The following is a 23,963-nucleotide window of genomic DNA, read 5'->3' on the forward strand; positions in this document are numbered from 1 at the left end:
ATCAGGGAAGCTAGGCTAGAACATTATCGCCACTTATCAGATGAGAAGACTGAGCTCCAGGTTGAGACTTGTGAGCTAGCAGTGAAAAGGAAGGTAGAAAGAAAATTGATGCTGTATGCCAGGCACACTGTTAATTACAAACATCACTTCCCTAAACCTTGGTGAGTTTAGTTCAAGATTATCCCCATTTTGCAGATTAGGACACTAAGGCCCAAACAGTAAAGTGGCAAACCCAAGGTCACCCAGCTATGAAGTGGTAATGCTGGGGTTCAAGGCTAGGCCACCTGGCTCCAGAGCCCCAGTTCCTTCCTCTACATAAACGTCTAAACCATAGCATGTTAATGGGGAGAAAAGAAGTCTGTAAAGTGTCACATTAAATAGGCTTTGGACTTTTCAGAGCCCAGACTATGCTACTGTGCACTGGAATTCTTTAAACAAGACATGGTGTTCAAGAGTTTCCATAGTCATTTGACCTGTTATATACTTTTTCACAGAGCATCCTGCCAGACCAGTGTTCCTCAGAACACACTTTGACAAACACTGTCTTATACTACGTCAACTCCATGTCAGATGGCAGAACTGGATTACAAAAGAGATCTAAAAGGCAGAAAGGATGGACCAAAAGTAACACAGGGACACTTTACAGAGATAAATGTTAATTTACAGGTGAAAAATCAATGGTACCCTTATAGGAAGGTATAGATAAGAATAAAGGCTAAAGTTTTAGCTGGAAACAACCTCTGCAAGCCAAGAGAAGGGAACGACTGCTTAAGAGAGAGGAGAGAGAAGAGAGGGGAGAGGGGAAAGAGGGGAGGGAAAGTCAAAAGAGGGGAAGGCTAAGTAGAGGAGGAGAGGGAGAGGAGGGGAGGGGAAAGGAGAGCAGAGGACAGAGAAGGAATTAGAGACAGAGAGAGGGAGAGAGAGAAAGGGAGACAGAAGGCGTGAGCCTTGGGAAAAATTAATGTAAATCTACAATCCAAAGCAAGGAAGGCCCCTGCCCACCTCCCCTGTGGTCAGACCACTCCTAGAGCCCTGGGACATTTTGGGTTCCATGCTCTAAAAAGGTCCCTGACAAAGGGAGGCCAAATCCAGGGCATAACTGTGGTCATGAAAGGTCTGGAGGCCACGTTGTCACCACCATCCTTGTCCCTGTGGTCATCACTGTCATCATCATATAGCTGTCATGTATTGACTATTTACTAAGTGCCGGTCACTTTGCTAACAACTTTATAAGCATTTACAGGAATTTAATCTTCATAATCATCCTGAGGTAGACTTTCCTTTTTGTAGATGAGGATTCTGAGAGGTGACTCAATCTCCCAGGGTCACTGAGCTGGTTAGTGGTAGAGAACAGGGACCTTGGTCATCTGACCTCAGAGCCCAGGCTTGTGGCCACAACTGCCAAGGAAAAAGCAGCCTCAAGGGAAAACAGTCCCTGTCTCAGGAATAATAATAGCAAGTACATACTTAATGCTGCTGTATACAGGCACTATTTATTACATGTTTTATATGTCATACATTTTACACATAATAACTCATCTAATCCTCACAACAACTGTAAAGGTAAGAACCATCATTACCCCATTACACTGATGAGGAAGCTGAAGCACGTAACAGTTAAATAACACAAGAAGTAGTGGCAGAGCCAGGAATCAAACCCAGGCAGTCGGGCCCCAGTCTGTCCTTTTAACCACCCTACCACACTGCCTCGGTGAAGCGAGGAGAAGAAAACATCTACTGAGCACCTTCTATGTGTTGGGGGCTGTCCATATACACGTCATTTAACTGTTACACCCATCTCGTGAGGGAGGAATACCTAATCTACTTGATAAGGAGGAGCAGGGGGCAAGAGAGGTGGAGGACTTGCCCCCGGTGCCCTAGGTGATGGGTGTCGGGGTTCAGGAGTAAGTATACCCAAATCTGAAGTCCAGAACACAAAGATGCGTGGTGCCACCTTCAAAAGACTGAAGGAATATCATAAGGAAAAGAAAGGTGGCAAAAAAAATAGCTCCACTGGGACTCCAGAAGGCAGAACTAGGATGAATGGGTGGAAGTTAAAGAGGTGGTGATAGAGACTGCAGCTCTACTGAAGGAGGCACTTTCTGAAGATCAGGGCTGCTCCTCAATGACTTGGGGCAGCCCACAAGGAGGAAGCATTCACAAAGCCTGAGTTGTGCTGACACGGGCTGTGGAGAAAGAGGGATAGACTTGCTGTCCTGGGGAGGGATGATGAGTTCTTACGATTCTGCCCAGCTGCTTCTCTTTTTCCAAGCCCCTGGTCCTTATCAAACACTGCACACTCGGCTGCCTGTTTGTGTTCCAATTCTTTCAGGCATGAGAGGCAGGCCTCCCAGCTGGTCTGGGGCTTCTGGGGGGACAGCCTGGAGCCCAGGCCTAGGATCCTGTCAACCCCAGAGGAGTGTGCTCTGTTTGTGTGCCTGCCTCTTTGACGCCAATTGACAGGAATGTACAGAAAGAATTCCTTGAGCCCCCTCCCACAGAGTCAGCTGGCAACCCTGGGCCCAGCTGCCTGCTGTCATGGCAACAGGCTCAGCTACAGCTTTCCAGCCAGGGCACCAGGCAGTCCAGAGGAGACCAACCAGATCAAGGGAAGGGCCTACGGTGAAGGCATTTCTGTCTCTAGGTCTCTACCTACTCCACATTCCCTTTCTGAGGCCACCTACTTCCACCTTCTGCCATTTGAACACTGCCTCATCCCTCCCAACATGCCTCTTTTCTCTGGGCCAGAAAGGACAGGTTGTAGGCCTGCTTATCTGTCTTCATCCCAGGCCTCGAAAAGAGCACAGGGTGATGCTGGGAGGCCAGTGCTCATGGCCTGACTCTGCCAGTATTTCACTCTGTGACACTGGGCGAGTAACTGCCTCTCTCTGGGCCTCAGTTACCCCATCTCTAAAGACAAGAGTCGGCCAAGATCAGTGATGGGAACAGCTTTCACCTGACATTTCAACGCCTGTCAGTTGGCAGTAGCCTAGAGTGCTGTGTGGACAAGGATTCTGAAGCTAAATTCTGTAAAAAGTCATTGAACACTGAAGGCTGCACGAGCCCTGGTCGGGAGAGTGGCTGTGTTCAGCCTACCTTTTTGTCCCCTTGTCCTAGATACCCCTGCAGGTCCCTTCTAGGGCTGACATCCTGGATGAGTTTATGATTTCTCTGCTAATTTGCCATGTGACTGTGGACAGTCATTTTTCTTCTCTGGGCCTCTGACTCAAGATCTATAAAACAATGGTAAACAGCAATTCCTGCCCTGCCATCCCCAAGATCTGACATGCAGAACAAAATGAACTTATGGATCTGAATATACTTTCCAAAGTAGAAGGGAGCATTACAGTTAGGGCCCTCATAGGCCTGGAGCCCCAGCTCCCTACCACCACATCTCCAACCACAGTAAGCCACTCACTCCGGATCTGCTTCTTGATTTCCTTGGAGGGGTCCAGCCAGTTCTGAAAGAGAAGACAGAGTTCTTTAGAGGGAAGTTGGAGAAGAGGGCCCAGCCGGGGCTAGAAGAAACACCCTGAAATGGGCCTATCGACAGCTCTTAGTGGGGAACTGAGCTGAGCTTTCTGGCCTTTTTTCCTTGGGACTGAGAGGTGAGGGGAATGAGATCTGGATTCACCACAGGGCTTGGGACCCAGAGTCCTGGGGCTGGCATTGCCCTAAGGCAGCCAAGGTGAAGAGATCATGCAGCCACAGTGAGACTGGTGGAAAGGAGGACACTCGGGCAAGAGCTTCCCAAAGGCGGGGAAGAGGCACTTGGGGTGGAAGCTCCTCAGTTGCCCCAGGCAACTCAAGCAGCCATGCCACGGCTCTCCAAATACCCATCTGGGGGTGACTTATGGGTCACCAAGAAAGGAAGTAACAGCCATGGGGAGTAGACAGGGGAAGGAGACAGAGAACTGGAAGATGTATAAGGCTGGTTGAACTTTGAGGACATGCAAACAGGTGCCTAATGAATATCTGAGGACTGACGGAAGCCATGGGATGTGACCAAGGCTATGGGGTCTACAGGAGGAGGCCTAACCCCCACAGCAGGCCTTCCCTGCCCAGCCCTGCTCCCTAGCCCAGGTACCTTCTGGCTGTCGGCATCACAGAAAGTCAGGCCAAAGTAGTCTTTCTCCAGGAGGTTGAGGTGCTCACAGACCAGGTCAAACAGCACCTGGCCCCGGCCATGTTTCTGAAGAGAAAAGAGCTGCTGTGAGGCAGAACACACCTTAGGGTGGGCCAGGGAGATAACCCAGGCTCTACCATGACAACTCAAGAAAACCTCCAAGAGTCTTTCAGGGTCTAGAGAGGACCTTAGCATTTCTGCCACACTCCCCCACCCAGCTCTGTATTCCAAGTCCAAAGAGATTCTGGGGAGTGACACTAATATCCAGCTCATTGACTCTGCTGGGGTCCTTCTAGACCTTAGACTTGGTTGGGAGGAAGCTGGGATGGGGGTATGGGAAGTGACTGATTCTCCTTTCATTATAGAAATTATAGGAGGCTAACTTAGAACCAAGGAGCAGAAAACCAAGGTCCTAACCTTTGGGTGTGAGGAAGAAAAGCCTTCCCTGAAATATGAGAGAAGTGGGTAGGGGGAGAAAGGGAAGGACTGGGACTCAGAGTCAAAATATGACTCTCTTTTCCCCAGCCATTTCCCTTACACTAAGTCTGACTGAAATTAAGGCTGGCCCAGCCTAGAGTGCCACCCCCTATCTGGGCAGGTACCGTATTTTTCCGCAAATAATGCACCCACGTAAATAACGCACCCACACATATAACGCAGTAGCATGGCTAGGAAAATAATGTGCAACGGGGTTCTAAGGTTGGCAAAAACGTATAATGCACACACTATTTGCACAAAAATATGGTAGTGGGGCTTTTAAAGAGGCTTAGGGGGCCGAAATCAGCCTCAACTGGATACATCACTGTTAGAGAGCTAACTTCTCCTCTGACCCCACCCCTAATCAGGCTTTGTACCTCTCTGAACCACCATCTAGTCCTGAGGATTCAGAATTACAAAATCCAGAACCTGTCTGGGTATTCCAAACTCATAGGTATAAAGATGAGTACCAATAAAGGGATAACAGGGCAGGGGGAATGTGAGGGAGACACTACTCAAAAAAGGTGGGGGACTCCAAAGAGAGAGTTAGGTCCTTGTGAGGTCTGTCTAGGTTACCAGGGCCTGGGACCAGCCTGACTGTGGAGAGTAGCTTTGGAAAGTTAAAGAATTCCTGAGCTTGGAGGAGTCCATAAGAGAGAGTGGACCTGGCCCCAGCCAAACCCTCTACCCTCTTCTAGGCCAGGCTGAAACAGTATCTTGGGGCTGGTGTGGGTAGGAAGAAAAAGGTAAGAAGGAATTCCTTTCTTTTGCCCCAGGAGCATAGTAGGCAAGGTATTCACTCTGGAACACTTCTATAGAAGAAACAAATAAACAAAAAAACCCAACCAAACCAAACCAAACAAACAAACAAAATCAACAACAGAGAAGCAGGACTCAACCTCCCAAGGTTCAGAAGGAAGTCATATCCCTTCAAAACAGAGTGCAGGGGAGAAAGGGAAGTGGTTCCTGTAAATCTCAGTAGTGAGACCACCTCTGAACTCTTCCATACACACGGAGAAGGGCCAGGCTGGGGTGAAATCGCTAAGGGAATAAGGGCTCACAGAGGGGACAAGTGAGGGTTCAGAATTAGGGTGTGAGTCTGAGTCTATACAGGAAAGGAAGACACTAAATATGGGGAGAGAAGGCCCACCCCAGAGAGGAGGCACCTCCCCTGGTACCCACAGTGGGAAAGGGCCATGCCGCTGGGGTTTCTACTCAGCCTGGGTGAGAACGTCCTCCCACTGGGCTGCCTCCCTACACCTGGATAACACGTTTATTACGGAACCCGTCAGGTGACTCATCTGGCCTAGAGACTAGAGGTGGTGCCCTGGATGGCTTATGGGGTTCACAAGAAAGGGAGGACCTCTCTTTCCATTCAATAAATAAATGATTCTAGTTTAAACATCAGTCTCTGCTGGGTGAGATAGAAAAGCCCAGTTCCTAAGCCTGAGCTTGCTCACTGGGCTATAAATAGTGCTTAGATGGTGGCATCCTTGCCAAGGTACAGCTACCCTGAGAAACCTTTCCCTAGCACCAGCCCTGTGCCTTGTCTAATTTTATTTACAATTATAACAGCCCTCTCTTGGCCTCAGTGCTGCCATCTGTACAAAGGAGGACCAGCCAGGTCATCTCTACGGGGTTCTTGCAGTCAGTCCAGGACTTCATGAAGAATGGATGCCCTCTAGGCTTGGCTAGGCTGAGTGCACATAGATGCCTGCCCTGGCCCTCTGAGGCCAGCCAGCTAGGCGCTGAGTGCTGCCCTACCTCCACCTCACACTCATACTCGGAGGCATCAAGCAGAGTGACCCGGCAGATGGCACTCTTGTATTTCTTGGCAATTTTCTGGGGTGATTTCTGAGCCTTGCTGGGTGTGGTCCTCTCTGACAGGCCATCGGCCTCACCGTAGTCCTTCTCTTCCATGTCTAGGCTCTGTAGATTCAACCAAGAGAAGAGTTTGGTCAGTGAGCTTGCAACTATGGTTTTTCATACATACTAGAAGCAATAAGAAGGCAGCTGGGGCTGAGATGGGCCCTAAAACGAGAAGCACTGGCTTACCCTCCAGGACTCACAGGACAACCAGGGTCTATGAGTGGTATATGTAGGAGAGCCAGAGCATCATGTGCAATGGGGTTAACTTATGTGAGGGGTCCACTTCTTCACAGCAGGTTAATGTGGAGCATCCCACAAAATCAAACCGGCCCAGTGGCCGGAGCTATCCTGTCTCCCTAGGACAGTGAGTGAGTTATCAGAGCATCCATCTTGTATCCTTCTCTGGTCTGTCATTGGGTCTAGCATGAGGCTGGGAGTTTGTGGACTGATCCAATGAAGGGGAGGGAGTCCAGAACCCTGCCCACTAGTCCTAACTCTGCCACTGACTCCCTCAATCACTTTGGCCAAGTCCCTGCCCCTCTCTAGGCCTGCCGTGAATTAAGGGAGGTGGCTAGTAGGTGATTCTTCAAGTCCCTTATAACTTTAGGGTCATGAATTTTGCTCTGGGGTTACACTGGGTTTGCCAAGCCAGAATGGATAGGCTTAAGGGGTAGGAATATATAATTGAAGGAATACAGATTTTAGAAATCAGATCTAGATTTGACCCACACCTCTGTCACTTTATGGCAATGTGACTATGGGTAACCCATTTCACCCCACTGGGCCTCAGTTTCCCCAAGTGTAAAATGGGAAAATTAATAGTTACCCTCTTAGGTTTGGGAGAATTAAATATAAAAAAGAACACAATGACCCCAGCACAGTGCTCACCACATAACAACCCGCTAATAAATCTTAGTTTCCTTCGTTCCTCCCTCTTGAGAAAACACTGGGGCACTAAGAACTGGCCCTGGCTGGGCAGGAAGAGGGATGCCCCATGCTGAGTACGCTCTGACTGGGGCAACCATGGTGCTCTTGGCCACACACCTGTTCAGCAGGCCGAGTTTCCTGCTGGGGCGGCTGCTTCTCATTGGAGTTGGCCTCTGGGTGGCCGTGGCCTGTGGGAGTCACAGGGGTAGTCACAGCAGAGGCGGCCTCAGGCTGCTGCGGGGCTTCCTCCTGAGCCTTCTTCACCTCAGAATCGGGGCCTGTCTCTGTTGTCATGGTGACCAGCACGCCTGCATTGGCATGAAGGAGAGCACGTGACAGCGGAGAGGGACAGCGATGGTGTGACAGAGTGAGAGGGGCAGGAACCACACATGGAGAGAGACAGATGGAGACAAATGGACAAAGAGCCACAGAGAGAAGAAGAGAGGGAGGAACAGAGGAAGTGGGGATGAGGAGAGAGTCATGAGAAGTGAAGGGTTAGTGGTGGTAGTGAGGTCACAGGCCCCCCTCCCACCTGGTGTCCACAGTTCCTCAGGGATCCTACCCGTGGAATCTAGGCCCTTCCTAAGGATAATGAAAGTCTCTCCAGGGAGCCCCTCTCCCCCAGGAGCACAAGGGGCAGCCCGTGACCACCTCCAGGCAGGACCCTCAGCCAGGCTGTCTTTATGACCATAGCACTTGGCACACAGCAGCCCCTCAGTAAACACTGGGTGAACTGAACTCAACCAAAGAGCCCTGGGTTCCAGGCCCTTTTGGCATTGAACTTAGGGAAGCCTCTTCATGCTCCAAACGTCAATAACTGCAGCCCCGCTGACTTCACAAGGATGGTGTAAGAAAGGAACCAAAGAGAGAACGATGGGAAGGCACTTTTTAAAATGCACAGCCCTGATGATATAAAAGTTAGGGTTCTAGAACTGGGCTCAGGCTCTGGGTCTGCCACAAATGGGGCAGTCACTTCACCTCTCTGGAACTTATCTGAAAAGTGAGGGACTTAGAGAAACTATCTCTGGGATAGGCTTTTCTTATCATTTTCCCCTTGGAGAAGGAGATGAGCAGATTTCAGAGAGAAGCAAGGACCCAATGTCCAGTTATTCTGTTGGAATAAGCAAGTTGCAGAGACAGAAAGGGAAAGAGAGAGAAAAGCATGGTCCCATTTTTATATTTAAAGAACAAAACAATAACCTCAACAACATATCTTTGTGTTTGTACACAAGCAGTAAAAGATCTGAAAGGATACTCACCAAACTGTTAACAGAGGTTAAAAACACAGAAGTGGATAAAGGAAAAAGAGAAAGTTCTGTAGGGACAGGGGAGGATAAGAGAGGGAACTTCGTTTTTTACTTTATACACTTCGGAATTATTTGTATTTTTTAAAAATAAAGATATATTTTTTAACCCACTATTTAAAAAAAAAAAAGAGAGGCAAAGGCACCCATTTCTGACCCCAATCAGTGCATCCTCAGAAAAGAGTTTGGAGCTGAAACCAGGGGAACAGAGAGATAAGCAGGGAACCCTCACCGCTAAGACTAGACTCTCCTCTGAATCCATCATATTAAATGAGAACAATCCAGACTAGACCCAGGCAGGTCCCCTTTCCCTGCCTCTATCCACCATGGAAGGCCTTTAATGAGTAGACATACAGATACATCCTGGGCTACCCACATGCTCCAGGTCGCCTGCCCCACACTTCCTTTTATTCTTCAGTTTCTCTCCCTGGATCCCAGAGGGCACCAGCCCAGCCCATAGGAAAGGGCAGTGTGGGTAGAAAGTCAGGGGCCCTGAGCACCTCCTTCAACCACATGGGAGGTCTAGGACCCTGGACAAGTCAAGAGTATCCCCACGGAGTAGATATCGAGTGCAGGGCTTTGTAAACAGAAGCTGAGAGTACAAATGAGAGGGTTTGTTGTCACTGATGCTGCTCAGAAGAAGTCAGATCAGGAAGGAAAGGCCTTGGTCCACATTGTCTTATCTCCATTCAGGAATGTTTTCCACTCATGTTAATCACCCTGGACTTTACAGGTATAACTTAAAGCCATAGTTAAATAAAGGCTCTCCATCACTTCTGTGACAGTAAGTGCTGACTATGCCAAAACACAAAGCAACAAGAGCTGCTCAAGGGGAGCTCAGTTAGCATCAAATTGAGACTTGTCTGCCTGGCTCAGGATCTTTTCTAAGCCTGCACTTGAGGATTCATCAGCCATTATGCCAGATGAGGCCTATAGGCAAGAACCCTTAAAATAGATGCCTACTTAATTTTGCTTTAAAAAAAAAAACAAAAACAGGGGGTTGGGGGGTAGGGATCCACAGACTAATCAGTATGTTTTCTGCTGTGAGAAGCAGAATCCACAGGATCCACGTGGGCCCAGGCAGTCTGGAGGCTCAGGGCCCAGCACAGGGGCCTGGCACGTCAACTCCTCCCCTCTGCCTCAAATGGCCTTGGTCTGCTTTTAGCCCATGTTCTCTGAATGTTTCCCGGGCCTCAATCTTCCTGGACGTAACCAGGAGAGCAATCTTAAACATCCAACTCCTCCCCTGCCCAGGTCTCCAGCAGAGCCTACTGGCAGCGAATGTCTCATGCTTCCAGAACCACAGCTGCAAGTCTTTTGAGATCATGAAATCTACTCCTTTTCTTTCACAGGTGAGACCCAGAGAGCAAAAGAGACTTGAGTGATAGTCATTTCCTCAGATAGGTCTTCCCTGGTTCCTCCCACCCCTGCCCCAGCCTGCCTAGCCTCCTGACTCCTCAGATCCTAACTCCAGGTCCCTTATTCTTCCCACTGCACGTTGCTGCCTCAAGCAAACCCCAACAGAATCCCCACAAAGGAGAAAGTACTCAGACCAGGCTAAGAGCCAAGGGGTGGCATGAGCCACCACAGAACTCCATGACCAGGGGCTGGTTAAATAAATGATGGTTCATCTACTCTCTAGAGTAGAAAAACGGTGATGTAAAAAATAATGTCATGGAAAATATTTGAGTGAAAAAAGCATAATACCAAACAGTTTGTTTAGACTGACACTATTCTGATCAATAGCACAAAATATACTACACAGATACAGAAAATTCAACAAAGGATTAACCATGGTTATTTCTGGGTGGCAGGAGAACAAGTTATTATTTTTTCTTTTTTCTGTTTAGCTGTAGTTCTGGATTTTTCTACTAGACTTGGAGATTCCTTGAATAATTTAAAAAAATTAAAGGTTAAAAATAATTTTGATGACTTAGGAAGAAAAATAACATTATTTTTTAAATTTATGATGAAATCCTTCTTTATTTCACAAGTTCAGAAAGTGGACCAAGAACTCGGTCTTGGCTCCTGGCACAGCCTGCCACGTAAGCAAGGTTCTGCCCAGGCCCCAGGTCACACGGCCTGGTGGAGCCCGCTGGGTGGCCCCACCACTGAGGAGACCGAGCGGGAAAGCAAGTGCTGGTCCGTGCAGTGCTCACTGCCAAGATGGGAGGAAGATTGTCACCCAGAAAACACTTAACACCCAGGCGGAATGTGATTTAGATTTGCCAGTGCATGTTTCAGCCTCTCAGAAGAGCTCGGAGACCTGGTGATCAGCGTGTCAGGGAGTCACCAAAGATGCCTATAGGGCAGGGAACGGAAAGTGAGGGCAGAGTTAGGTTTTTAAATAGGGGAGAATTTAGACAGGTGATGGCAGGGAGGGAATTTGGGCTGAGTCACCATGTGGGCAAACACCCAGAGATGAGAATAAGTGAGGCTGTGCAGGGGACAGTGAGGAGATCTTGCAATCCTGATACCGAAGAACGAGAAGGTGTAAAGTTAGGTGGGCTCCTAACAGCCTGGCAGGAGATGAGCTGGGGAGAGGTGAAGAGCTGAGGGTGGTGCAGGCAGTCCTACAGAGTCAGAACTGTTACTCTGCTGTTACTGAGCACCACTGCGGGCCAGGCCCAGGGACTTCACACACAGTCATCTCACGGGACCCTCACAGGGCAGCAGGCAGCAGGGCAGGGCCCCACTGCTCAGTAGTTAAGAGCACAGGCTTTGGAGTCAGGCAGACCTAGACCCAAAGTCCAGCTCCAACACTTACTCGCTCTGTGACCTTGGCAAGTCATTTCACTTCTCTGAGCCTGAGCTGCCTCTCCTCCCCCTCAGGGTGATGATGGAAATTCAGTAAATAACCTAGAGAGAACACTCAGAATGGTATGCACCCAATAAAATAACCCTGAGAAGTAGGCTGTATAATGATAGGCAGTAATGGGAAGCTGCACTGAGGAATGGCCTAAGAACCAGGAGTTCGTAAGTGCCTGGCCAGAACGGAAGGAGAAAGAGATGTTTGAAGAGACAGAGGCCAGCAGGGCCAGACTGACAAGCGATTAAAACAGGAAAAGGTCAGCCAGAGAAGTAAATGCTGGCAGTGCCCACGCCAGCCCTGTCTGGAGGAGAGGGACCCGAGAGATCCCGGATGCCCGTCTGATCTGGCCTGGGGCTGGCCCCAGTGGGCTGTCAGCATCTAATACTCTTCAACATTGCAGCCACAGTCTGGTTTCCCTGGCTCATCTTCTTGGGTCACTAAGCCGCTTTCACATGTGGTGGCTTTCTATCTGGGTGACCTGCAGGGAGAGGTGTCCTACTCTGGCTGCAACAATATCCACTCAGCCTCAGAGTTGTACCACTCATTAAAAATTAATCAACCGGCATCTGGTTTATACATCAGACTCTCTAACCAGGGTTAGCATGAGTCAGCATCTCTGAGTTCCAGTAACTCAGATTTGCTCCTTCTTCTCCATCCCCACAGCCACACCCAGGTTTAAGCCACTATCAACTTGTGCCTAAATGGCTGTCCCAGCTTTCTCCACAGTTTCCCTGTTGCCACGTGGGCCCTCCTAGAGTTTATTCTCCATAAAGCAGCCACAGGGATCTTTTCAAAACCTCAACTGGATGCCCACTTTAAAACCCTCCAACGGCTTCCCATCCAACTAAAATACAAACTCCTTATCAAAGCTCCAGGGCCCTTCATGATACGACTCCTGCTCTTCTCTCCAGCATCAGCCCCACCACTGCTCATCCCCTTCCCCCCAGCCCCACCATGTCTGTGGGCCTGTCACACTGGTTTTCTGTCTGTTCCTACCATGGGGCTTCTGTCCTTACGGTTACCTCTGTATGGACAGTGAGCTTATCCAGATCTCAATCTATACACCCTGTTATGGGTTGAATTGTATCCCCAAAAAATATATGTTAAAAGTCCCAACCCCTGTACCTGTTAATGTGACCTTGTTTGGGGAAAGGGTGTCTTTCTTTGAAGATATTATCAGTTCAGCCATACTGAGGTAGGGTGGGTCCTAATCCTAATCCCTTCTGACTGGTGTTTTATAAAAGGGGAGAACAGACAAGGAAACAGGGTCACATGGGGGAAGACAGCATGCGAGGTTCTGTCTGCAAGCCTGAAGCTAAAAAAGACAAGGAAGGATCTTCCCCTAGAGCCAACAGAGCACAGGCCTGCCAATGTCCTGAATATGAACTTCTAGCCTCCAGAACTATGAGAATAAATGTCTGTTCTTTAAAGCCACCTACCTTGTGGGATTTTGTTATGGCAGCCCCAGGAAACTAAGACACACCCCTTGACCACCCTGTCTAAAGTGGGTCCCTCCCCCTATTTTTTTTGGTCATATCATGTTGGAATTTTTTTCATAGCAATTCACAAACTGAAATTATATTGATTGATTGATTCACTTATTCGTTTATATTCCTCCTCTAGAATATAAACTCCATAAAGACAGGAACTTGGTCTGCCTTGTTTGCCATTATCCCCAGGGCCTAGCACAGTTCTTGATAAATAACAACAAAGCTAACATTTATAGAGTTTGCTATTTTCCAGGCACTGATCTAAGTACTTTACCTCAGTTAACTCATTTGATCCTCATAATAACCTATAAAGTAGGTACTCTTATTGTCTCCTTTTTTACAAAAGAAGAAACTGAAGCACAGAGAAGTTAAGTAATTTGCCCAAGATCGTACAGCTGGTAAATGGCAGCACCAAGATTCAAACCCAGGGAATCCAGTGTCAGATGGATGGAAGATGGATTAAAGAATGAATATAAGGATGATGAGAGGATGGAACACCAGCAAGGCAATTTCTAAGTCTACCCAACTGAGGACCAGAGACCTGGGCTGTGTTCATCTCAGGAGGCTTTATGGCTACCAGCCAGCCAGCCTCTCCGAATCAGATTTTAAGCATCTGACTTTTCCACTCAAAATCCTGATATTATCATCCTTATTTTACCAATGACGACACAGTACCTTGAAAAGGCATACTGATTTGCCTGAGCTCATAAAGCTGGGCCAGGTCTCTCTGACTCCAAAGTCCTACTGACTACATGACATTTCAGCAGCCCCGGGGGACTCATCCTGTGCTAATTTCTCCCAGGGGTGAGGCAAGTCTAGGAAAGACTTCTCAAAATTGAAAGAGACAATTACACTGGCGAAGAGCCCTGAACTCAGAATCAGGACCATTGCTTCTTGTTTCAATGCTATCACTTCTATCTGATGGCCTTAGGCAAGTCACTTACCCTTTCTGAGCCTCAGTTTCCTCATTTATCAATGAAGAATGTCCTCCCACTTCAGAGTAGGACCATGCAGATAAAGGATGTTAGAGAGAATGAAAGGACTTTGAAATATGAAAGTTGGAGTCACACTAAATACAAAGGAGAGTATGTTAATATGTTTATGACACACACAGGAGAAGCATGCCTTTGCACACATATGCATAGTAGAACAACAAAAGGACACACACAGCCACGTGGCTCTGTGATCATCAACAATCACTCCCCAGACAGCAAGATTGTTTCTTCTAAATCTTGGACACTGACAACTTTTGTCCAGGTGTTCTTGGGAATTCTGAGCCAGGTAAGAGAAGAGGTAGTGGTAGAAAGGAGGAAAGAGGGAGATGGGTAGGGTGTAAGAGACACCTGTTATAGATTGAATTGTGCTCCCAAAAAATATGTGTTGTAAATCCTAACCTCTATGCCTGTGGTTATAATCCCATTGGGGAATGAGTTTTCTGTTATGTTAATGAGGCAGGATTAGTGTAGGGTGTGTCTTGAGTCAATCTCTTACAAGAAATAAAAAGAGCAGATTAGGCCAGCAGAGATAGGGGAAGAGAGATGCCAAGCCACAGGAAGATCACCCAGGAGCAGAAGCTCAGAAGAGACAAGGACCTTCCTCCAGAGCTGACGGAGAAAGCCTTCCCCTAGAGCCAGCAACCTGAATTCAGACTTCTAGCCTCCTAAACTGTGAGAAAATAAATTTCTGTTTGTTAAAGCCACCCACTTATGGTATTTCTGTTATAGCAGCACTAGATAACTAAGACAACGCCAAAAGAACACCAGGCAGAAAGCAAGACCCTTTTGTTTCAAATGATGGTTTCAACAATCACAGTTACCAAGATAACTTTTCTTTCTTTTGAGGACGTCAAGGGGCACATCTCCCTGCAACCATGCCTCCTGGGCTGTTAGTCTCCATTTGCACCGCCAGATCCATTCCCTACATGATGAAGTAGGAGGCTGACTCCTATAGACTGTCCCTGGAGCTCCATTGCATGCTGACTTATGGTTGGCTTTGGCCAATGGGAGGCACTGGCAGGAAATCAGAGAGCAAAGGAAAGAGAGGTCAAGATACATCCTCCCTGGTTTCCCTCCTTGTGGTTTTGGCTGTGACTGAGCCCCCGTGTGAAAGCTCCTTGCACAGTTCCAGCCATCACTGAACTCTGGCAACACCATTTCCCTCCTCTGCGCATGTCAGGGTGAGGGGTAGTAACGTTAAACTTCTTGTTTTTGTTAGTTTCTGGGGCTAAATACCTCTTGTGGGTTCTCTTAGCACAGCCCATACCTTTATTAACTTCTCCTCAGTTGAACTGAGTGAAATTCTGTTTTCTGCCAAAATCTGACCGATAGACCTTCTGACACTAAATTTCTGTATGAATTAGGAAAAAAGAAAACCAAACCGTAGGAAGATGCAGTATAGTCAAAGTGGTTAAGGAAGACAAAATGGGAGACAAGGAGGCCTTCAGCAAGTCCCTTAACCTCTCTGTGCCTCAGTTTCTTCATCTGTAAAATCACGATGACCATCTTACACACTTCACAGGTTTCCTGTGAAAATTGAATGAGATCATGCACATAAAGCACTCAACACATGCCAAAACCCATAGTTAGTGCTCAAGAAATAACAGATATTCTTATCTTTATTATAAAGTCTAAACGCTAAAATATTAATAGCATTTCCTTGGGAAAGGAATTATAGATCTTTTTTTTTTTTTGCCTTTTAGGGGGTTCTTTGAATTCTCCAATTTTTCTACCCTGAACTTCTATTACTTTTGGAGTCAGAAAAGGAAAAAAAAAGAATTAAAAGAAAAAACAGAGAGAACCCATTAAGGCTTATTCTTCCTCTCACAGTCACTGGAGATAATGTTACTTCCCACGGGGATTTCCCCGAAACCAAACATTCACTGCCTTGAGTGACAATCACTGGATGGACGTGAATGAAATGACGGCCTGTGATGAAACGCTGGGGAGGAGGGTTGCAGGCTGACAGAGCTGCCTCTGGGACCTGTGCCATCCTCCCAGCCAGGCCCGCCAGCAGCCCCTCAGCCACGGAAGCCTCCCAATGGCGGCAGAGGGATCTAAAAGGGAGCGAGAGCCTGCAGCAGTCATTCTTACTGGCGCTCAGGTCTGTACGTAGCAGTGAGAGATGGCAATTTGTCAGAGGCTTGCGGTACTCACAGGTACTGCATTAAATAAAATCAAGCAACATGAAAAGGCTGCCACCCATCAGCACTGGCTTCTTCCCCAAGGTTTCACGTGCCACAGTGGAGTCAGACTGATGTGCCGTTGTGGGCCGGGGACCATGTGACATGCCCAAAACTGCAGCGTAACAGCATCAGAAAGGAGAACTGAAAAAAAAAGTGGGGGTGGGGGGAGAACCGCCTCGCACTTGGACCATACTGATGACTGTGCAGGAGGCAGACTGAGATCTCTCCCTTTAGCAGTGCACCCTCTGGGAGCCAGGCACAGAGCTGGCTATCTTCTGAGCTTTATCTCATTTGAGAGTCACAAGGGCCACACGGGATAGGTGGGCTTATTCCCCAGGTCAGCTTGACTGACAAAGTCCCATGGCTAGTCAGTGCAAGCAGAGCCAGAACTAGGACCCAGGTGTGCTGGCTCACAGTCCAGTGCTCTGCCCCCTCAATCCTGCTACATCCCACCATCTCCTACTTTCTGTAAACCATGTAACCAAAGTTACTGTTGCTCTGGATGTAGAAATAACAGCAGCAGTATTAACCCTCCCACATGCAGGATGCTCTAGAGTTTACAAGATCTTTTTATGATCATCATTTCGCTTGGATGTCACCGATGAGAACTCGGTGACAGGAGTGTTGGAACAGTGGTTACAAACATGGGCTTTGAAGCCAGAGTGTGAATCCTGGCTGTATTGGCTTGGTGACCTTAGGCAAGTTACTTGACCTCTCTGGGAGCCAGTGTGAGCATATAAAATGAGAATAGTACCCTTTACACATCAAAGAAGAGCCCTTGTGGTGCAGTGGTTAACGGCTCGGCTGCTAACCCAAAGGTCAGCGGTTCGAACCCACCAGCCGCTCCATGGGAGAAAGATGTGGCAGCCTGCTTCCGTAAAGATCACAGCCTTGGAAACTCTATGGGACAGTTCTACTCTGTCCTACAGGATCACTATGAGTCACAAACAACTTGACAGCAATGGGCATATGTCAAAGGATGTAGTGAGAATTAAACAAGATAATACACACAAAGCTCACCCTGGCACAGTGTTTGATATGGAACAGATACTCCATAAGTGACAGTGATGACCTGATCAGTAAGGCTGTCACTGCTATACAGATGGATAAACTGAGGTCCAGAGATGGTAAAGAACTCTTCCAAGGACACTCAAGGTGTATAGCAAAGCCCAGGCAGCAGCTTAGTGTCTAAAGCAGGATTTGAAAATGTCACAGATGAGCTCCATACTGGGTGAGTGAAAGAAGGGGATTCCCTGAGATATCTCACCCTTTGAGGGTGACAGGGACAGGCCAGCTCCAAGCAGACCATCTCTCGGTGTCCTTGCCCCCTCAGGTTCCACTGGTGAGAGAGGGGGAAGAGGAAGGGAAGGGCAGCATACCTTAATGGGCAACTCACACGGTCTCACAGGATCTGACTTTCTCACTTGATTTTCATTAATTATTTAAACATTATTATAGTTCATAGTCGGCATTATTTGGAATCGAGTAAAAATGGGCACAACTTTTAAATGTCCATCAACAGGGAATTGGCCAAATTAACTAGGATTTAGCCATAAAAATTTTTTTATTACAAGAAGTATTACTACATACCTTTTGTGAAAATTTTTAAGATAGATTTTATTATATGTACCGACCTGGAATGAGGTTGATACGTAATTACATAAAAAATACAAGTTGTAAAATAATATGTAATTTATGGCCCCATTCTGGTTTGTATATGTTTATGTAAGCATAGAAAATATCCGGGAAGGATACACACCACACTGTTCTCGCTGGTTACTTCTGGAGAGTAGAAGTTTGGTTGGGGAGTCAAGGGAAGAATACATTTCTGAATTATTAGAATGTTTCACACATTTCCTTTGTAATTAAAACCAAACGAAAAATCAATATAATATTAATAATTTATTTTAATCAGTCTTATTTACTTCCCATAGTATATGCTGTAACTCCATTTTTGCCTGTTTTCCTCCAATCTCATGTAGATACCTAATTTTATACCATTGAGTGCTCATAATTTTATGGATTTAAAAATTTTTAACTTTAATTATATCAGAAATATTTCCACATTATTACATCATCATTATGATGAGAGTAATATTTATGGGGTACTTTATTAGGGGCTAGTTACCATGCTAAGAGTTTTACATGCTTAACTCATTCAGTGTTGACAACAACTCTAAAAGCAGTACTTTATTATCCACATGACAGATGGGGAAATTAAGGCTTAAAAAGATAAATTATCCACCAGACTGAGTCCAACACAACTAAACGGTGCCCGGCTACCACCACCGACTGCTCTGACAGGGATCACGATAGAGTGTCCCAGACAGAGCTGGAGAAATACGTGGAACAAAATTCTAACTCACAAAAAAAGACCAGACTTACTGGTCTAACAGAGACTGGAGAAACCCTGAGAGTATGGCCCCCAGACACCCTTTTAACTCAGTACTGAAGTCACTCCTGAGGTTCACCCTTCAGCCAAATATTAAACAGGCCCATAAAACAAAATGAGACTAAATGGGCACACCAGCCCAGGGGCAAAGACAAGAAGGCAGGAGGGTACAGGAAAGCTGATAATGGGGAACCCAAGGTCGAGAAGGGGAGAGTGCTGACATGTCGTGGGGATGGCAACCAAAGTAACAAAATAATATGTATATTAATTGTTTAATGAGAAACTAATGTGCTCTGTAAATCTTCATCTAAAGTACAATTTAAAAAAAGGAAAAAAAGATTAACCAATTTCCCAAGGCCTCTGAGCTAGTAAGAACAGCTAGCCTTGGTTAGTGCAAATCCCAAGTCCCTACTCAGAACTTCTCTACCCACTGCGCTCATAGACACTGGATGGTGAGGTTAAAAGAAGGTGGCATGTATGGAGAAGGAGACCCAGGTCCTGGGTCTTATTACCAACCTGATGTTGGGTAAGTCACTTCCCCCTCTGCTTTGTTCACTCAGTCATTCTTCTTACTCCACAAGCGTTTGCAAATCACTGAACTACCCTGCCCTTAAGGAGACTGTAGGCTAGCCTCAATTCCTGCATGCACAGTCTGTAACCCCTGCCACACCTCTGTCACTAGGCAGTTGTATGCAATGACATGAATAAAGGATGCAAAAGAGCTTTGCCAATGCACAGCTCCATACACTGCAAGGGTAAGTATTTCTGTGGCTCTTAACAGCTGCATATTATTTTATTCAGTGGATGTTCCAAAACGTACTCAATCATCTTCCTATTGTTGGACACTTAGGCCCAATTTGCTGCTATTATAGAGAAAGCTCTGATGGGGAGCCTTCCAAACGAAAAAATTCAAAAGAAAGAAGTAGCCAGATGCACAAAGAAGATGCTGCCCAACCTTGCAAACAACTGAAGGGAGATGAGCCCTTCATCTCAAACTCACCAGGCTTCAAAACAATTCATGACCTCTGTGGCCTTCCCCACCCAACGCTGCTCCTCCCCCAACCAGCCCTCCTGGCCTAGGAGGCATCTTAGCGCAGTTTCAACCTTTCTCCCTCTTCACCCTTCTAAGTCCACTTGGTTAATGTTTCCCCTGCAAGACTGAAGTCCATACCCTCCTTCTGGTTCATACAGTTGCCAGAGGCACTTTCTCAAAACACAGCTCTGTCGTGTCCCTCATCAGACCAAAAACCTGCAAATATTCCCCAGAGCCTCCAAGCTCAAGTCAAGTAGAAACACCTTAACCTGACATTTAAAAAAAGGAAGCAGGGAGAGAACTAATGTTTACTGAGTTGCTGTAATGCCAGCACTGCTTGGTGTTTTATGAAATGACAACCACAATACAATCACTGTAAGATAGATGTGTTCATCTGCATTTTACAGACAAGGAAACTGAGGCTTAACCAGCCAAATGACTTGCCTAAGGCCATACGGTGAGTACATAGCAGTGCTGGGACCGGAACCTAGGTGTGGTGGCGTCCAAAGCTTCAGTGAAGACCCAGACACACCCTGACTTTTTGGGTCACCTCCTAGCTCACCCATCCCCCCTGCACCATCTGCTCCTTACACACCAGACCAACGCTATTCTTCAAATGCATTCCTATTTCTTTTCCCTCTCACCTCGGGGAGGGGGTCCCCATTCTCACAACTATCAAAGTCTGGCTTGGCCATTAGGGCCCAGCTCAAAGGTTCCCATCTCCTTGAAGCCTTTCCTGATCCCCAAAATAGTAATCCATGCTTAGCGTACAGGGAAGGATCAACCAGTAAGTAAGGTATGCACAAGTTTACTTGTGTTTACTTACTAATCCATAGTGCACAACTTCACATGGGTTTCACCACATCTTTGAAATTGTGCACTACGGATTAGTAAGTAAGCACAAGTAAACCCGTGTGTACTTTTCTTATTGGGTAATTCGTCCCTGCATACGCAAGACCCTCCCCTGTGCCAGGTTTGTGTTCTATTCCCTTGAGGAGAGGGATGCATCTGATTCCTTTCTATTCCCCAGAGGCCACACTGGGCCTGGCATGCAGGAGGTCCTCAGGGAATGTTTTTCAAATTGAACAAAGCTTAGTATAACCTCTGATAAGAAACTGCAGGCTGCCTGGCATGGCTATTAGGAACTTCGGCTCTGACCCATACTGCTGTGTTTGAATCCTAGCTCTCCCACAGCCTGGCTGCGTGACCTTGGGCAACTGCCTTCCCCTCTCTAATCTTCAGTTCCCTTGGTCTGTAAAGTGGGGAGGATTATAATACCTATCTCATAGGGTTGTGTGGCAATTGTATGAGTTACACATATCAGCCCTTACAACAGTTTCTTGGTACGTAATAAGTGCTAAATAAATGTTAGCTGTTACTATTCTTATCCACAAGCCTCTAGCCCACAAAGGAAGCAGTCCCACCCGTGCCAGCACGTTCCCACGCCACCCGTCCACGCAGGCTACCGGGCTTCCTCTTCAGAGTTCGAGCTGGTGGTGCCCCTGCATTCCCACCCCTGTGGTTTCTAGCCATTATGGCCCTACCATATGTGACAGGGGTGGGTGTCAGGGTCAGCTGATCTTCCCTGACAGCCAGTGGGAGCAGGGAATCTGAAGCTTCCCCACGTCTAGGGGACCCTAGGAAGCAGAAGGCCAGCCCCTCTCTGAGGGCTCCCAGTAAGTACCTCTCTGCCCCTATCCGTGGAATGACAGTAGTACTCAGGCCACAGAGCCAACCCTGCCTTGCCAGACCCAACACACAGACCTCTCCACCTGGACCAGCCCGGGCATACCAATGAATTGACCGGCTCTGCTGGACACCAACCTGGAACTCCCAGACACTGCCCAGGTATAATATCATGTGAGAGAGAGGGGCTCTGGATTCAGGCAGACCCATCTTTACTAGCTGTGTAACCTCTGGCAAATTATTTAATCTCTCTGTGCTTCCATTTCTCATCTGTAAAATTGGCTAGTCATAGCACCTACCTGAAACCGTTGCTATGAGATGACGCAAAGCATTTATCACAGTGCCTGGTGTACAGTAAGTGCTCAATAAATGCAGTCACTCTGATTGTGTAATCATTGGTATTACTCCAGGTAGAGATTATTTTATGAGATGGGGACACAGAAGCCCAGAAAGGGGCCCACAGCAGTGTCCATCTGTAGCTAACACAGATGCACTTCCCACCTCAGGCTGTTGTAGTCAAGAGACCCTCTCCCCTGCCCCTACCCTCTGGAAGCTCAGTCCCAGAACACCCCTGGGCACCCAGCATCCTCTTAGCTCTGCGTACTCCCAAGAGGGTCCAGGACCACTGGCTGCCCGTTCCCTCAGCCCTGGCCCATTATCTGTGAGGCAACCCTGGCCTCTCCTTCTCAACTTTTGGGAGCAAGGGCAGGGAGGCTAATGTAAAGCCCCTCCTAAAGGGCAGCCTCAGGCTCCAGGCTATAATGCCCAGCCTTAGGCAGAGTCCTACATATGGAAGTAGAGCAACTGGGAAGCAGGCATTTGGGCTGCAAGAATCCCAGGCCAAGTGAAAGAAGACCTGGGTACATTAGTGCTGGCTCTCTCACTCAATTGCTATATGACCTTGGACAAGTCACTTTTCCTCTCTAGTACTCATTCAATCTTTCAATATTTGCTGAGTGAGGTCTACAGGTCCAAGTGTTGTTCTCATGTTGGGGTTATGTGCAAGCAAGCCTCCAAGAAATTCACAGAGAAGAGCCCAGAGAACTGCCACATGGCCCAAAAAGGGTTTAATAGGAACAAGACTCCTTGTACTGACCCCCTCCAGAACTACCATGAGGTGCCCCTGAGACTCCAGGGGGCATGCTCTGCACACCACAAATACTGTGCATGGATGGGGTCGTCAGATAGCCATGACCTCTGGGTGGCCAGCAGAAGCCAGCTTCATCCCTGCACAGAGCTGGCAGAGCCTCCCTGGGCCACGGTGGCTCAGAGAAGAGGCTGGCACAGGCTGCCTCTGCTGCAGGCTCCATCTGGAGGGATGGGTGGGTGAGCAGGCACACAGCCCTCTATTCTCATACCCTTGCCCAGGACAGGCAGCACTGAGTCTCCCAGGAGCCTCTGAGGGCACCATCCCAGTCCCCAACTCTCAACCTGACCCAGCTGCAACTGATTCTGGAAGATTCCTAATGAAGGGGGGGGGGGGGAGATGGAGCAGCTAGCTGGACCCTACATAGCCCCAGAGAGGTCCTAAATCCAGTCCTCTCACACTCCCACCTCAGGTGCAGGGGAGGTGATATGTGGATACAGAAGTGAAGGTGGGAACAAGTGGTGGTGCTCTCTCCCCCACCAATGCATCCTCAGCATTCCAAGGGAAAAGCAAAGACCACGGCCAGCAGCTGGGAGAGACCAGCAAACTCAGAACTCCTACCTAGTCCTTGTCCATCGCCTAAAAGTCTTCATGGGCCACCGTGAGTTACAGCTTCCCCAGCCAGTGGCCTCAGCACCCAGCAAGTACTCTGGTGATGTAGTCACTTGTCCTCCCCCCACTCCTGCCCCCAAGACCCCAGCCTCTTGGGACATTTGACCTCTCAAAGTGTGAAGGTACCAGACACAACTGGGGTATGCAAGTCAACTCCCTCTAATCAGCGGGGGTAGCCACTGGCCGGGACAATATTCAGCCAGAGCCACGGAGGTCCTAGGGCCAAGGTCCATTTCCCCATCTTTGGGAGACTTGGAAGGGAGGTGGGATGAGAAGGAAGACCAGAATGGAGAAAGATCTGTAACCAGAGGGTGAGGATGAGGGCAAGAACTTCCCAGCAACCCAGCCTCCTCCAACCAAGAGAACATCCTGCAGCATCTGAAGCCTGGACAGAGAGGTCCAAAAAGCCCTCCGCCTCCATGGGAGGTAGCAGAATTGTCTGAGAAGAGAGTGGGCTAGCCATCGTAGCCTGGCGACCGTTCATCCCCACAGCAAGCACCAGCCCACCGCCTCTCAGCCTCTCTCTCCAAGCCTCCAGGAGGCTGCAGACGTGGGAGGTGGACAGGACAGCATACTGCCTTCTCCTAGACTAGCCAAAGGGCCAACAGCCTGCAAATCAATTCCTCCCGGTCTCACCGCCACTCTTCCCCTAGGGCTGAGGCTGGGCCTAGACGTTCCGAGCCCCCAGCTTCCAGTGTCATCTGCCCCCCTCCCCACGTGCCTACCTGGGCCTGAGAGTCCCCATGTCGTCGGGCAGGCTGGGCGAGAGGCGGCCCCCTCGGCTCCTCCGGGCCTGGCAGGCCGCGGGGTGGGGCGGGCGCGCGGGACCGCGGCGGACTCCGCAGAGCAGCCTGTTCCGCGACACCCCCGCCTGCTGATGGATGCCGACTGCAGCAGCGGCGGCGGC

The 23,963-nt window shown here is 48.2% G+C and overlaps 1 protein-coding gene across 1 annotated transcript in view; it reads right to left on the reverse strand.

Annotated features, from left to right (window-relative positions):
• The window catches only part of EPB41L1 (erythrocyte membrane protein band 4.1 like 1), a 75,287-nt gene extending 51,383 nt beyond the window's left edge, over window positions 1–23,904 (reverse strand). Inside the window, exons 1-5 of the mRNA XM_023724957.1 lie at window positions 23,782–23,904; window positions 7,517–7,707; window positions 6,368–6,532; window positions 4,088–4,192; window positions 3,419–3,461 (exon numbers count right to left, since the gene is read on the reverse strand). Coding sequence (XP_023580725.1) covers window positions 3,419–3,461; window positions 4,088–4,192; window positions 6,368–6,532; window positions 7,517–7,693 — 490 coding nt within the window. The 5' untranslated portion in view covers window positions 7,694–7,707; window positions 23,782–23,904. The remainder of the gene's footprint in view (window positions 1–3,418; window positions 3,462–4,087; window positions 4,193–6,367; window positions 6,533–7,516; window positions 7,708–23,781) is intronic.
• Between the last annotated feature and the right edge of the window lie 59 nt (window positions 23,905–23,963).

The sequence above is a fragment of the Trichechus manatus genome, unplaced genomic scaffold (assembly GCF_000243295.1).
Source record: "Trichechus manatus latirostris isolate Lorelei unplaced genomic scaffold, TriManLat1.0 scaffold00008, whole genome shotgun sequence".
Classification (NCBI taxonomy): domain Eukaryota; kingdom Metazoa; phylum Chordata; class Mammalia; order Sirenia; family Trichechidae; genus Trichechus; species Trichechus manatus.